General features: G+C 38.3%; 2 protein-coding genes across 2 annotated transcripts in view; one reads left to right on the top strand and one right to left on the bottom strand.

Moving 5' to 3' along the window:
- The window catches only part of puraa (purine-rich element binding protein Aa), a 7,571-nt gene extending 4,298 nt beyond the window's left edge, over window positions 1-3,273 (bottom strand). The window contains exon 1 of the mRNA XM_008427060.2: window positions 3,144-3,273. The gene's annotated coding sequence lies outside the window, so the exon portion shown is untranslated. The remainder of the gene's footprint in view (window positions 1-3,143) is intronic.
- Window positions 3,274-9,666: 6,393 nt separating this feature from the next.
- nrg2a (neuregulin 2a) overlaps window positions 9,667-14,260 on the top strand; it is an 86,531-nt gene continuing 81,937 nt past the window's right edge. The window contains exon 1 of the mRNA XM_008427063.2: window positions 9,667-10,177. Coding sequence (XP_008425285.1) covers window positions 9,766-10,177 — 412 coding nt within the window. The 5' untranslated portion in view covers window positions 9,667-9,765. The remainder of the gene's footprint in view (window positions 10,178-14,260) is intronic.

Below are 14,260 nucleotides of genomic sequence, written 5' to 3'. Positions count from 1 at the left end.
TAAAGTCTTTTCAAAATCATATCAAAGGTTGGAATTGCCTCAAGGCTGTTTCTTTAAATCGCGTTTTCGTTTCATGATACCCTGTGGGCACATTAAGGCAAAAGAAAAAAAAATTAAATTAAATAAGTAAATAAATAAATAAATAAATAAAATTATGTCGTCAGTCCAAACATGTCTGTTTTCTGGCGGCAGAGATGTGGCGTTCTGTGTCTGCAAAACAGATTAGACCCACTTCTCTTTTCCAGTAAAGAGTCAGCAGGATGACTTATTATGAAATTGTAAATGTTCTCCATTTTATAATTAGGGAATCTTTAGACATGTCCATAATGATCTCGGCATGGCTATAGTGAGTCATTAAGTCACTTTCTCTAAAAACAAGTCAAAGCAAGAAATGAGCAGAATCCGACAGGCTGATTCGGTGCGTTCATTCAGGTGCCCCTCCATTTTAAACTGAACAGTTATGGTACGCTTGTAACCTCAACCCGCGCTTTGGTAAATAAAAAAAAACTTATTTATTTTAATATTTACTTTAAAGCCAACATAGCCTGCCGCCGTATTGATATTGGCTGTTGCCACGTTGCTTGGGCACGTTAATTACCACAGAGGCCTCTCTCCTCCCCGCTGATTGGCCGCACATCGTTTACGAGCCATATACTTATACATGCGGGCTTTGCAGACTCACGAATCAGGTGGCAGATCTTTGTAAATGTCTGCTGAGTGAGACTACACGCCCTGCTGTGCAGTTGAACCACGATCAATCGCATTCGTCATAGTTAAGTCACATTTGCCAAAAGGCGCGGTCAACTTTGAATGAAGGTATTCATATTCAAAATCTGTTACCAGAGTGATAAGTAATTTGAATATTTGTTGTCTAAACTAGCTAATTGGGCGACGTATCTCCTTCATAGCACACACAAGAAATAAAACTAAAAATAAATAAATAAAAAAATCTGCAGATAATAGAAGCTGTTCTGCCCGCTTTCTCGAAGGACGCGTATTAACTGGAGCACATTTTTTTCTGCACACTGTCGCAACCAGCTATTCAACTAGAACAAATACAACTTTTATAATAAAACGAAACAGCAAATAACTAAAAATGTAAAATAACACACAATGAATGCATGTATTGAAGTATATAATTTTTTAAAGGGGAAAGTCGTCGTTTTCCGCCAGTCTAATAAAAGCATCTACCGTAAATAAAAATATTAGGCTGAAAAATATACATTTAGCTGTTTCTGGTCCACCATATGATTAACAGTTTGTTCATTTTTATTTGAAATATTTTAAATGTGTTTTAAATGCACTTTTAAGCAAATGTTTTGCCGTGCTTCAATTCTTGTTCAAATAAAATTCATTGCTAAGACTAAAACAAAGGACAACAATAGTAGATCACATCGCCAACAGGCCGACTCACTGAGTTAAATAAAATATATGAAGTGTGTGAGCACCGACACAGGAGATTAAAATGATTTAATAAATAAATTTTAAAAACGTGATGATTTTTTTGGCTCAAACATTGACTATATGGTCATGGTCTCCTCTTTTTTTTATCTCCTTTTCACATTTATCTGTTAATATAAGTTACTTTTAATAATCATAGCAATCAAAAATTTTGCGTACATTGAAGGCCATGTCATAAAAGAGTAAATCAGTATTTTCTGCTGAAAGGAAATATTTATGTACGCTTTCCAAAGGTACTTTGAAGGTCCATGCGAAAGGTAACATCCAGATAATACTGCCAATTGCTTAGATATGAAACTTTTTTCACAGTTTTATATCCAACATTTGTTTTTTAAAAAAAATGTTAATGAGGAATAAAATATTAAACAAAAAATTTTTAAAAAATTACAAAATCACAAAAAAAAAAACACAAAATAAATATTTTTAAGAGCAAATAATTATTTTTTGCTACTCAGAGCAATAAAAATTCTGATATTATAAACATCTTAAGTTATGGCTGATTTGTATATTTTTTTATCAATGGAAGTCTATGCAAGTAAGTAAAATAAATTAATAAGTCGATGTCTGAATTAAAATTTAGAGATGCGCTGCGTCTGTATGTTGAAGGCCTATAGAGAGATTTGATCAGTTTTCTTTTGTTACATTTCTTTATTTAACCTTAGCTTTTCATATCTGCATCTTTCTAAATCCCATTCTAATATATTACGTAGCGTATTAATATTTTAGAGTGCGAAAACGTGCTCGTTTTATACTGGATGTTGTCCAAGAATGATCCGTGAAGCAGGTATAAAATGAAACATTATACTTTCCGTGAAAAGTTGTTAATTATGACAAGGCATCAGATATTTATTTATTTATTTATTTATTTTAGTTTAAAAAATACGTGTATTGTTTTTAAACGTTTACATAGCCTATACAATAAGCGGGATTTTATTTTATTTTTTTACATTTATTTATTTTATTTATTTATTTATAGAAGACAACTGTGACATACATTAGTCTAATTGTTGTGTAATTAACGTTTCTCAAGCGTATAACTTCGGTTTTATGATCGTCGCGACGTTTTGCTCACTGCACATAAACTGGGCAAGGAAACCACCAAACTTCAGCAGAATTTGAGATCCAAAAACCTGGTCAACATATTTGTTTCATAGACCCTGCATCCCCCCCACCCCCCTTCCTCCCTCCCCTCCCTTCTTCCTCGCTTTCTTTCCTTGCTGGCTGATTCATTTACTGCTCCAGTATACGAACAACCTACCAACTCATTTACATGCTGTCAGTGGGTCACCTAATATTTATGGAGGTGTTTTTTTTTTGTTTTTTTTTTAATGGTTGGACAAAAAGTATTTCCATTCGGATCCAAAAACGGGCTTCTGTCTCAGTAATAAGGTGCTGTCGCAGTTAGTGGAAGCCAGCCCCCCGTAATCTGCTCACAAAAGTTTTGCCCTATACATCCCAGCACTGAAATGCTGCGTGGCGACGCTCCAGACGACAGACAGCTCCGTCGCTGCTCCGGATCGGCCATATGTTGAGATGTCATGCTTTGGAAACTCTGCAGAGCGCTGTCATAGGCTTGGTCGCACGTCAGGGCACTTCGACAGGACGGCTACAATAACCCAAATCGCAACTACGCGCACAGAATTTCGTTCCCACAGACCGTGGCTTTCCTGCTGTAACCTTACCTTTCTTTCCCCCACCGCAGCTCCGTCTGCGGGGCTGAGAGCCTTTTACAACCTAGACAGCGCAACGCAGGCGGCGAGACGAGGCGGAGGACTCATGGACCGCGACGCTCGGATGGCCCCTTCTTTAGCAGCACACAACACTGCATCTGCCTGCTTCCCAAGATGGACCAGAAACGGCGAGTCGTGGCACGCCGAGAGACACACGCACAAGATCGGCGCCGCACGTTGTGCCGCTGATGTCAACACGTAAAGTGGTGAACGACGCCTCACTTTGGTGGAGGAGAAGAATTGCAGGCTTTGCTTGAACATGGTAACAGGTAGGTAGGAAACATGCATAAAGGGGTACTTGTACATTTTTGAGCTTTTTAATGACTTCTGTCTTAATTTACGTCACCTTCTCGTGAGAATTATTCTACATTCTCCTATATTTCCTGAGGATATTGTGATGCTTTAGTGTTCGGGCTACATAATACCCAGTTCCTACAACTCCACTTGTCTAAATTTGTACTAATCTAATTTATTGTGAAGCACATTTAGCAAGTTTGCCCAAGGTGTTGCATGATAATAAAATAGATTAAAAAAAATATGTTCCAAAGTTTAGTAGCCAAAACAGAAAAAGCCAGATCTACTCTGAATCTCCATTGACTCTTAATTTTGGGGGGGCGGAGGGGAAGCAGCTGGTCAGCTGATCTAAGGGTCTGTGGAGGAAGATAAGTTTGGAATTGACAAGTTCATGTCAATAATTCAGACTATCATGAGAAAGTGAGCTTATTTTAGTAATTCATTAAAAAAATGAAACTCATCATTATATCCAGTTCACAAATGGTGATAGTTCAAGTATTTATGTCATCTAAATTTGATAATTATGGCTCAAAATTAATGAAAAGTCAACACTGAGCCACAACTGGGATAATTATTGATCTCAATTTTGCTTTGAGATCAATAACGTATTTTTGAATTTGAATTTAATATCGATAAAATTGACTTTCCATGTAGAAATGTCATGTTATTGGGACATTATAGCCTAAATAAGATATGGAGGAATGCTGTTTTGACAGTTGTCCAGCAGACAGTCATTAATGTTCACAAGAACAGGTCACAAAATATCATCACTGAAGCAGCTTGCCTTACCAAAGCAAAACGAACCAGGTTGATGGAAAAGGCAACACAAAGAGAGGGCTGAGAAGCAAAGCTTGTTTAAGAGTGTGGGAGACATTCACAAAGCTTGAACTGTGGCGACATTTAACAACTGCTTCCAAATATTTTTGGTATTTTTCTCTCTTAAGTTCTGGTTTATGGGCTCTGATTTACATTTTTGAAATTTCAGCACCACGGAGAGCAGCTGAGCCTGAAGCCCAGAGGGCAGTCTCTGGAGACACGAAAATTAAAGTAACAGTGATAAACTTTTATACAGATTATTAAGGTAAATTACTTGATTCTGTATGCTTAAACCATAAGAACACTTGTTGCTAGTGACCCCCAAACCAGGAAGGGCCTCTCAGATTTAGCTATAAATCATTTGGAATGATTTAAGTTTGACTTTGAAAGTTGTTTTAATTTAGGAATGATGTTATTACACATCTACTAGTGTTACATGTCCTTAATTTGATATCTATGTCCACAAAAAGAGTTTATGGTGCACAACCATAACCATTTTGGCACATCCACAGATCAATGTGTGGATGTGCCAAAACTTTCTCCAGCTRAACAGAAACAAAACTGAAGTTATTATATTTGGACCTAGAGAGGAGCGAACCAGAGTCAATGCACAGCTTCAATTATTACAACTAAAAACCAGCGATCAGGCCCGAAACCTGGGAGTAGTGATGGACTCTGACCTGAACCTTCAGAGCCACTTTAAGACAGTCACAAAGTCGGCCTTCTATCACCTGAAGAACATCTCAAGGATTAGAGGACTTATGTCTCAGCGCGATCTAGAGAAACTCATCCATGCGTTTATCTTTAGCCGCATTGATTACTGCAACAGCGTCTTCACAGGTCTGACTAATAAATCAATCACACAGCTGCAGCTGATCCAGAACGCTGCTGCTCGGGTTCTCACTAAAACCAGGAAGATAGAGCACATAACACCAGTTTTAAAGTCCCTACACTGGCTCCCTGTAGCTCAGAGAATAGACTTTAAAATACTGWTGTTAGTTTATAAATCACTGAACGGTTTRGCACCACAATACCTTAAAGATCTGTTATTGTTGTACCAACCGTCTAGACCCCTCAGATCTTCTGGTTCTGGTCTGCTCTGCATCCCCAGAACCAGAACCAGACGAGGAGAAGCAGCATTCAGTTTCTATGCACCACAGATTTGGAACAAACTTCCAGAAAACTGTAAAACAGCTGAAACACTGGGTGCYTTTAAATCTCAACTTAAAACCCACCTGTTTAGAGTTGCTTATGGCTAAATTAGGGTTAGAGTGCGGGTTTTGATGTCTTCTATGTTTTTATGTCTTTAATGTTTTTAATTTCTTTTTCTTTCTTTTCGACGTTTTAATGATGTAATGATGTAATGTTTTTTGTTTTTTTTATTTTTATTTTTTTAATCTCTTTCTCTCTGTTTATTTCTGTTTCTATTTTAATTATGTAAAGCACTTTGAAATGCCTTGCTGCTGAAATGTGCTATACAAATAAAATTTGATTGATTGATTGATTGAACCCATCATTCCTGCTGATTGAATCTGTCACAAACCTTTTGGCATACTGTAACTGTTTGAAAATAAAAATCTCAATCAAAATCAGCCAATTTTCTAAGTATTGTTCGCTTGCACTTTGGTTCAGTTTTTACAAATTTCTTTAAAAATGTTGAATGTTTCTCCTCAACACCGTTGCACTCAGTTCCTTTTTTTTTCCAAGATAATTTTTTTCTTCACCTTCATTTATTTGCTACATTTATCTAAACTATCTAACAAAGAATCCCCTTCAGGTTGGCTGGAAAAGCTGCAAAAGATTTGAACAAGCCAGTTAAATACTGTAAAAAAATGTAATCTAATTACCCGTGGCCAAAGTTGAACTCTTTGGATTTCAGTGCACACATCATGTTTGGAGGAAGAATAGACCTGCACATCACCACCAAAACACTATGCCAAAGGTGAAGTTTGCAGGTGGGAGCATCATGGTGTGGGCTGGCCCACCACGTATGGTGCTGGCAGACTTCATATAATCGAAGGAAGGATGATTGGAGAAATGACCAGGGGCATTTTTGATGAAAATTTGATGTTGAAACAAGGTGTGGATTTCTGAGCAGTAGTCCCAAACACGCAGCCAGTGAAAGTCTTACTTGGTTCGAGAGAAAGCAAAACTGTAAAAAGGCCCAAGTCAATTTGAAAATGTACGTAAAGAACCAAAGATCAGAGTGAATAATTTGTGCTGAAGAATGAGTCAACATCACAGCAGAGCAATGCATATAAGTAGCTTCTCCACAAAAAAGACAACCTGACGTTTTTAATGCCAGAAAATGTTTTCACATAAAGCATGTAATTAAATTTGATGTATGTGTCATTCCATTTTTTTTTTTATCTTTACCTTCACTTGTTGAATAATTTATTTTTATTACTTTCTATGTTTGATTTCTTTGGTAGCGTATGACCAAATGGCCCCCAAAAGAATGTAAAATATGAAAAAAAAAAATTGAGGTGTTCAATAATTTATTTTATAGTTAAGTAGAAAAACTAACAAAATTTATTTGAAGGAAAACTGTAGACCATTACAAAAATATGCAATACTCTGCACACATCAGTGAGCATATCTGAAAACTGAAGTATGTGTCTTTAACTAAAAATATCCACACATGGAGGGTGCAGCTGCGTTTCAACCAATCAGAGCCAGGAGGACGGTCTTAGTGCTGTCTATTACTCTTGTGTAAGTGCTGCTCACACCATCCCTGCTGCTCTCTGTTTTCCTACAGCTAGTTCCCCACAACAGACTCTGCCACGAATGGCCAGACTAGCTTGCTTGGCCACCGATGATGGCGAATAAGCAGTTTTCCTGGAACTGTAAGTTGTTTCTCTGCCATTAGCATATTGAACTAAGACCCTCCTCCTGACTCTGATTGGTTGTTTTTGACTGGGAGCAGCACATTTCTGCTGATGGCAATAAGAGGAAGTGGAAGAGCTTGATCTGTTCACAGATCATCTGTCTCATGCTTTCATAAATATGTAATAAACATGTTGTAAAGGTTACATACTGCAGCTACTTTTGAAGGAACTTTTGATTCAATTTCGTTTATAATTGTTGCCGTTCATTCTGTTGATACTTGTCCTTTCTTTTGAATCAGAGACGCATCTAAACTGAACTGAAGACCCCTGCCTTAGTCTCTGAGACCTTTTTTTAATTACAATGCAAGACTGACTTTCAAATAAAAAATAGACTTTGAATCACTTAGCAACACTGCAGGCTTATTTCCCCATCGCCCAAATCAGAAACTTCTTACTTTAATTCTGGAACAGCTGTAGTCCATGTCCTGGACCGACTGTCCATGCCATGTAATTCCAGTAAGAATGACTTTTACTTCACAATTCTGTCATGGTTACAGTATTATCTATTGCTCATGCATCTTTTTTCTATCACACTTTTACCTTCCACTAAACTTTCCACTAAGTGTACCATCTGGAAGCCAACTATACTGGAAGCTTATTCAGTCATGGACATTTGTGACTCATCCTCCACGTGGACTGTATGCTTGACAACAGTGAATGTTTCAACCCTAACTTAAGATGGCTTACATTTCTGAGAAATTTGAGTTTTCCTTAGTTGTAGCTCTTAATCATAACATCATCAGAAATAAACATTTAAAATATAATACTTTGAATATAGTGCATCTAACTTTTCGACTACTCCAAATTTACAGAGAAGCTGCATAGTGACAGTTACATAGCTGCGCCCTCCATGTGTGGATGCTCTTTTTTTTTTTTGAATGACCACTGTGGTCGGCAGATGTCGCTCTTTGTGAATACTGACTTCAACGTCCTGTATCCGCAGTGTGTTTGGCACACAAACTAAACCTTTATCTTCCTTCCCTGGGTTAGTTTTTTCCAATAACATTTATCAAACAAACCTTAAACAAAGGATTCTATTGGATTTTGATTGGAGGTTTAAAGCGCTGCGCAAAAGTGCAAACCTAAAACTGCGCTAAAAACATATTAAAAAGAAAGAGGAGAAACTTTAATATAATATTTGTTGTTTTATTTTCTAAAACTGTCAGTGTTTCTTTTTTTTTTTTTTTTTTTTTTTTAGTTGTGGACTTTTGTAGTGCAGCTGAATTAGATGTGTAGATTAAAAGTGGGTTCTTCAACCTCAGTTTTTCCGAGGCAGAGCGGCGAATGTGACCTGAATGCAGGGCATGACTTAATGGGATGAGACGCAAAACTCATTCAGAACAGTCTCCTGAAGACTCCGAAACGCTTTCGCAGTGTTAGTCATCGCCAGAGTTCCAGGACTTACATATGCAGCTTCATTTTTCTTCCCTCCACCCCCTGTTGTTAATCTATGTGATTTTTTTTTCTTTTTCTTTTTTTTTTTTTTTTTTTTTTTTGGGGGGGGCGAAATGCCTTGGCTACAGTAGGATGCGCTTGTAAGGAGGGGGAGCCATGGATTTAGGATTTGCATTTGTTTTATTACAGCAAGAGATCCTCGCCGAAGAAACACCATGGAGTGACTGACATGCAGTATTAAAAGGGGGGGAGATAGACCCTTTTGGTCCATCGGTTTCTTGTATCCTGCATTTTTTTTTTTTTTTTTTTTTTTTTTTTTAATCCACATAAACCCAATTCACAGCAAACAAATCCTGTTATTCACCCCAAGAGTACGAATTTAGTTCAGCACTTAATTTTAAAATTGGCATCATCCCAACCAAGAGTCTCGATTTTGTTTTAGGTTGCTTGTCCCATTTTTTTTTTTTTTTTTTTTTTTTTTGGAGCCCCTTGGCGATCGGTCTTATTTTCTCTCCGTCAGCGGCTGGTAGGGGAGGCGGAGAGAGAGCCGCGGTGGAAGGCGGCGTATCAACGCTGTAGCTGGCGTGCAGAAATAATTCCTTTTATTTATTTTTTTTTTATTGTTATTTTTTTTAATCATTGTTCCATTTTGTTTTCGTGGAATGAAACGGGTCCTTTTGTTTTGCGATCAGGCTCCCCCAACTTGTGCTTCACTGCAGCATTTTGCGTCTCTTCCCTCCGTTGCAGATGATACGGAGAACCATAACAGCGGCACCTTCCCACTGCAATTTTTGGGGGCAAAGATAAAGAGTCTTATGGCAGAATAACGAAGAAGGGAGGGGGTCCACAATTCCTTCCTTAAAAAAAAAAAAAAACAACAACAACAAAAAACAAAGAAGAAACATTTACAATGCCTTATCATTAGCAGGAAGCAGTGACTGGATTTAAAAGCCAGCGTCATCCCTGCTGCAAAAGCTGCTGTTTACCCGCTGAAAAGCATTTGGGGAAAAAGCAGCGGATCCCGATGGCATGGACACTTATGCAAGGTCCGCCGCGCTGCCGTGCTACTGCTGGAGCCTTCTCGCTTTCTCCTCCTTCAACCCAGGTCCACCGCCATCGCCCCGCAGCCCAGAGTGCCCTGCCGCAACGCGACCAGCCCCCACCGAGCCAAAGCAGGCGGCATGAGGCTTGATCCGGTGCATCTATCCATGCTGCTCATCGGGGTCTCATTCGCCTGCTACTCCCCGAGTCTGAATTCCCTGCAGGACCAAGCTTACAGGTCCGCCGTGGTGATCGAGGGCAAGGTGCAGTCCACGCCTGCGGGGAACGCGTCCGTGGAGCCGTACCGTGTGAGTGTCAAAGTGCTGGAGGTCTGGCCCCTGAACAGCGGCGGTCTGGAGCGGGAGCAGCTCGTCACCGTGGGGGACTTCGGATCCGAGGCTCCGTGCGCCAAAGTGAAAAAGAACCACAAGTACATCTTTTTCATGGACCCCACGGACGAGCCCTTGGTTTTCAAGGCATCGTTCGCGCCCGTTGACACTAGTGGGAAGAACCTGAAGAAGGATGTTGGGAGGATCTTGTGTGAGAACTGCGGTAAGTTCATGTTGGCTTTCTGAGGTCCAGAACCCGGAAGAATGGGGGGGGGGGTGTTAACAGGTATACCCGGCGTACCGGTGCAGGCTGGCTGCTTGGCCTCGGAAGGGCTTGAAGTCACTGGTCACTAGATAGGTGCCAAAGGGGCGTCTATGCAGCAATTTTCCACAATTCTCGCAGGCTTCCATAGCCCACATGATCAATCAAACTCTCTTTCTCTCTCTCATTCTGGAAACAGAATTAGCCACGGCATGCGCCTCGCACTGTTGCTTTGGAGGAATTACAGTTTTAACTGTTGTACAGCGTTTTATAAAAATCATGCTTTAAACTGTTAACCCAGTTCTACTGCAGCTCCAGCATGAATAGGATTCAAAATTAGACGTCTCTGATTTATTATAAATAAAGACGAAAACCTCTACCGGATGCAGTTTCAGCACCAGGGACAGCGGCGTGTTGCCGGTTGCCTGTCACGTGTAGAAAATCACGCTGTCCTCAGCAAATTGGTTCCTAGGCTATTTTTAGTTTCACACCCAGCTTTAATGCTTTAATACCTAAAGCGTTTGGAAGTCTAAGTCCTTCTCACCCATATGCATCTTTACAAGTGTAGAGGTGTGAGCTGCACTTATCAGCAGGAAGAAGTGACTTCTGCAGCTTTGCATATTCAATACTATTACTATTTTCGTATTAAATAGTCTCACATAAATATAGAGGCACTCTCATACGTTTAGACATTCTTGTTAAAACTTTTGAGAAAACTTGTCAAAATGTGTGATTTCAAACAACACCATGATAAATGATTTGCAAATTATTTCCCCATTCAATGGGATTTTTTAAAAATAATTTCAGCAAAAACTATGAATTCATCTTTAAGAGAGGCAATAGAAGATGAGAAGCTGCAATAATCCCAGTTACATAATAAGTGTGCACAGAAATACTTCAAACTTTGTCAAACCAAAATTTAAAGTTAATCTAATTTCAAAGTTCAGCTTCCTGTTGCCATTAATTGGAGGGAATTTGATCAAGCTTGAGGGATTTTTTTCATTTGTTAGTTTAATTGTACATACTTTCGGTAAGGAAAAGATTACAAAAAGCTCTGTTATTCTCAAAATTATACAGTTTTCAGCTAATCTTTAAATTTTGGAGACGCGTTTCTTTTGACAATGTAGATGTTTTTGGAGTGGCCTAGCCAGAGAACCGGCTTCGGTTTGAGCTGATAAACCTCTTGATTGGGATAAAATAATCTAAAATCTAAAATACACCAGAGAAAGTAATATTAAATAATAATGAGCTTAACTGTGGTATACTGTATTAAAGTGAATAAAGTGAGTCATTACCAGTAACTGAAGGAAATATGGGATAACATTTCTCCAAGATGAGGAAGGATATAAGACAGAAACCAGCCAGAGAGGCTGCCAAGAGAGTAAAGTAACATTGAAGGAACAGCAAGAATTTCTAGCAAGTACAGGTTGTGATTGTTATGTGACAACAATCTCTTGCATGCTCAATATGTCTGGAGTAAGAAGTGAGTTTGCAAGATTCTAGAAGTCTTTTATTTTCCCAATCAAAGTATCTGGATCTGATTAAATGAGCTAATGAAACCAAACCGGGACTCTCTGGCCATAGTTTAAAAAGGCATTGAAAAAGTACTATGCATCAGCCAAAACAGCACCATACACATCGTGAAACATGTTCGGGGGAGGAAATTTCTTCAAATTGTGGTGTATATTTTTGTTTAAGTGGACAAATGTTTGAGCAACATTTCTAGGGCTTTGTTGATGAGTTCCTTAAGGTGGCAACCGCTTCTAAACTCAACTGAACTGAAATTGAATTAGAAAGCGGAAGAAAAATAGAGATATTATACAGCGTCATTGTGAACCTATTTTGTATAATAAAAGTGTCAATAAAAGAAAAGTAGATTTTTTTTTTCATAAACAGATTCTCAACTCCTCTGCCACTGCATGCAAAGTGTAACTGAAACTGGACCATGAATGGACAACGCCATATGCACAGAAGTCTTGCTGATCTCTCAGAATGTGGGCTCCATTCAGACAGACAAAAAGAAAAAAAAAAAACACTTTCTTTGTTTGATTAATGTGTAGTTTAGCTGCTTTTGGAAGAAACAGATGTTGGATTCACAGTGCCAAACATTAGAAAGACCCTCCAGGTTGTTATCAGCAGAAACAACTGTGATGGCGTAGGGGGTGTATCATTGCCCAAGGCATGATTGATTGGGTTAAAAGGTTTAATTGCTGCAGAATTATGGAGATAAATCAGCTACAATCAAGGAGATGTCTTTTCCAGGGCAGCCTGTTGTTATTTTGAAAGCAAAGCTTCATCGGCGCTGAGAGTGTTTGCTGTACTTGACTCTCTGCAGTACACACCTTTCTCTGCATGGCACATCATAAAGAGGAGAAGAATGCTACAGCTGTGATCGGCTGAGCAGCTGGAGCTTTGACTTCATGTTTAATGGAAACTGATTATGAAACCTACACCAGATATTCTCAGGTCTCAAACTTAAAAGATGTATTCTTAATATAAACAGCAGTGGAAAGAATATTACACCTGCCTATTACCTTTATTTTAATGCACATTCAAAAAAATATATATACTTATCTATTTGCTACAGAGAGGTTAATAAATAATTACAGATTCTACTTTACGTTGAAATAAAGTAGATATAACAAAATAAAAAATCCCAAATTTTGCTAAAAACAAACAATTGTTCCAACAAAAAATGTAACAATTGTCTTTGCAGTCAAAGTTGAATTCAATAATTTTTCCACTTTTCTCTCATGCTCTTGGCTTTCCTATTTAGAAAGTAGAGTAGCAAAAAAAAGTCGTCATCTCCATCATATTCAGGAAGGGAATATGAGGTCATGGATTACTACAGTAATGCGTGTGAAAAGTAAACATTAAAAATGCTTCAGTTCTATTTATTTTACATGATTTTGTAGGCTTGAAAGTAAGTTTGCTACTGATAAAAATAATCCTACAATGGCGTCCCCTCATGGAAAAATATTCTCAAATCAAAGATTGGGTTCTTCTAAAAAAAAAAAAAAAAAACAGCAACAATAACAAGTACAACATTGTACTTCTGCAGGAGCATATACATGTATTATATAAAGAGGCTTTTCCCATCTTTACCAGGGAAACTGATTCAGTTTTTCTTTTGACTTGTCAGCAAGTTGTCCTTTTCTATCAGCTCTGTTCATAAAAACATTTGAGCATTTCTCCTTGATGTTTAACTCATTTACTGCAGCTTTTAATCTCTGTTGTGTTAGAAGTAGCCCACACTGAACCATATCACATCACAGCTTCAATAAAGGACTGTCAGCAAGTTGTTAAGCTGGTACGGCCACCTGTCCCAGCTCACTCTTCAACATGAAGCTCCTATAAGATAAGGAGTCTTGTACTCAGAGGGCGTACTCTCATCATAGATTCTTATGATGATTCTTATACCTTCTTTTGATCAATTAAAATATTTCTAGTAAAATATAATCATATAGTCACATAGAAAACCTGTGTTAGTATCAGTTTAGCTGGTAAATTTGTGTTTCAATATCTCTGTTAAGGTCGAGAAACTCAGACAACATATGTAAAATCACTCTGCTGGGTGATATGAGTTCTGAAGACGTTGTGAACTGAATGCATACAGGTCGTATTCAGCTGCATTAGGTTACGATAGAAAAGTCTTAAAGTTGCTTCCAAAAAGCCAGACTTCTGGATCAATAGTTCTCCGTGCTTTGAAGGTATTTTGAAGTGTTTCTAGGAATTTGTACAATTTTCATACTTAATCAGTCTTACCTGGCAATGTGTGTGTGTGTGTGTGAGAGAGAGAGAGAGAAAGAGAGAGAAAGAGAGAGAGAGAGAGAGAGAGAGAGAGAGAGAGAGAGAGGAGACAGAATATGAGAAGGAGAAGGAGAAAGATAAAACATTTCAGGCCTGGAGATAATACAGAGAGGATCTATCTGTGAGGATAAAGTCATATATTTAAGTAGAAGTGAAAGAAGATGAAGATCTGACACAGGGCATGCTCATTTGTGCCAAATTTTCATCTCACCTTTTTTTTTGCTATGAAAATAC

This window comes from Poecilia reticulata, linkage group LG14 (assembly GCF_000633615.1).
Source record: "Poecilia reticulata strain Guanapo linkage group LG14, Guppy_female_1.0+MT, whole genome shotgun sequence".
Taxonomy (NCBI): Eukaryota; Metazoa; Chordata; class Actinopteri; order Cyprinodontiformes; family Poeciliidae; genus Poecilia; species Poecilia reticulata.
The sequence above is the reverse complement of the archived record's forward strand: the minus strand, read 5'-3'. Positions and strand labels throughout refer to the sequence as shown.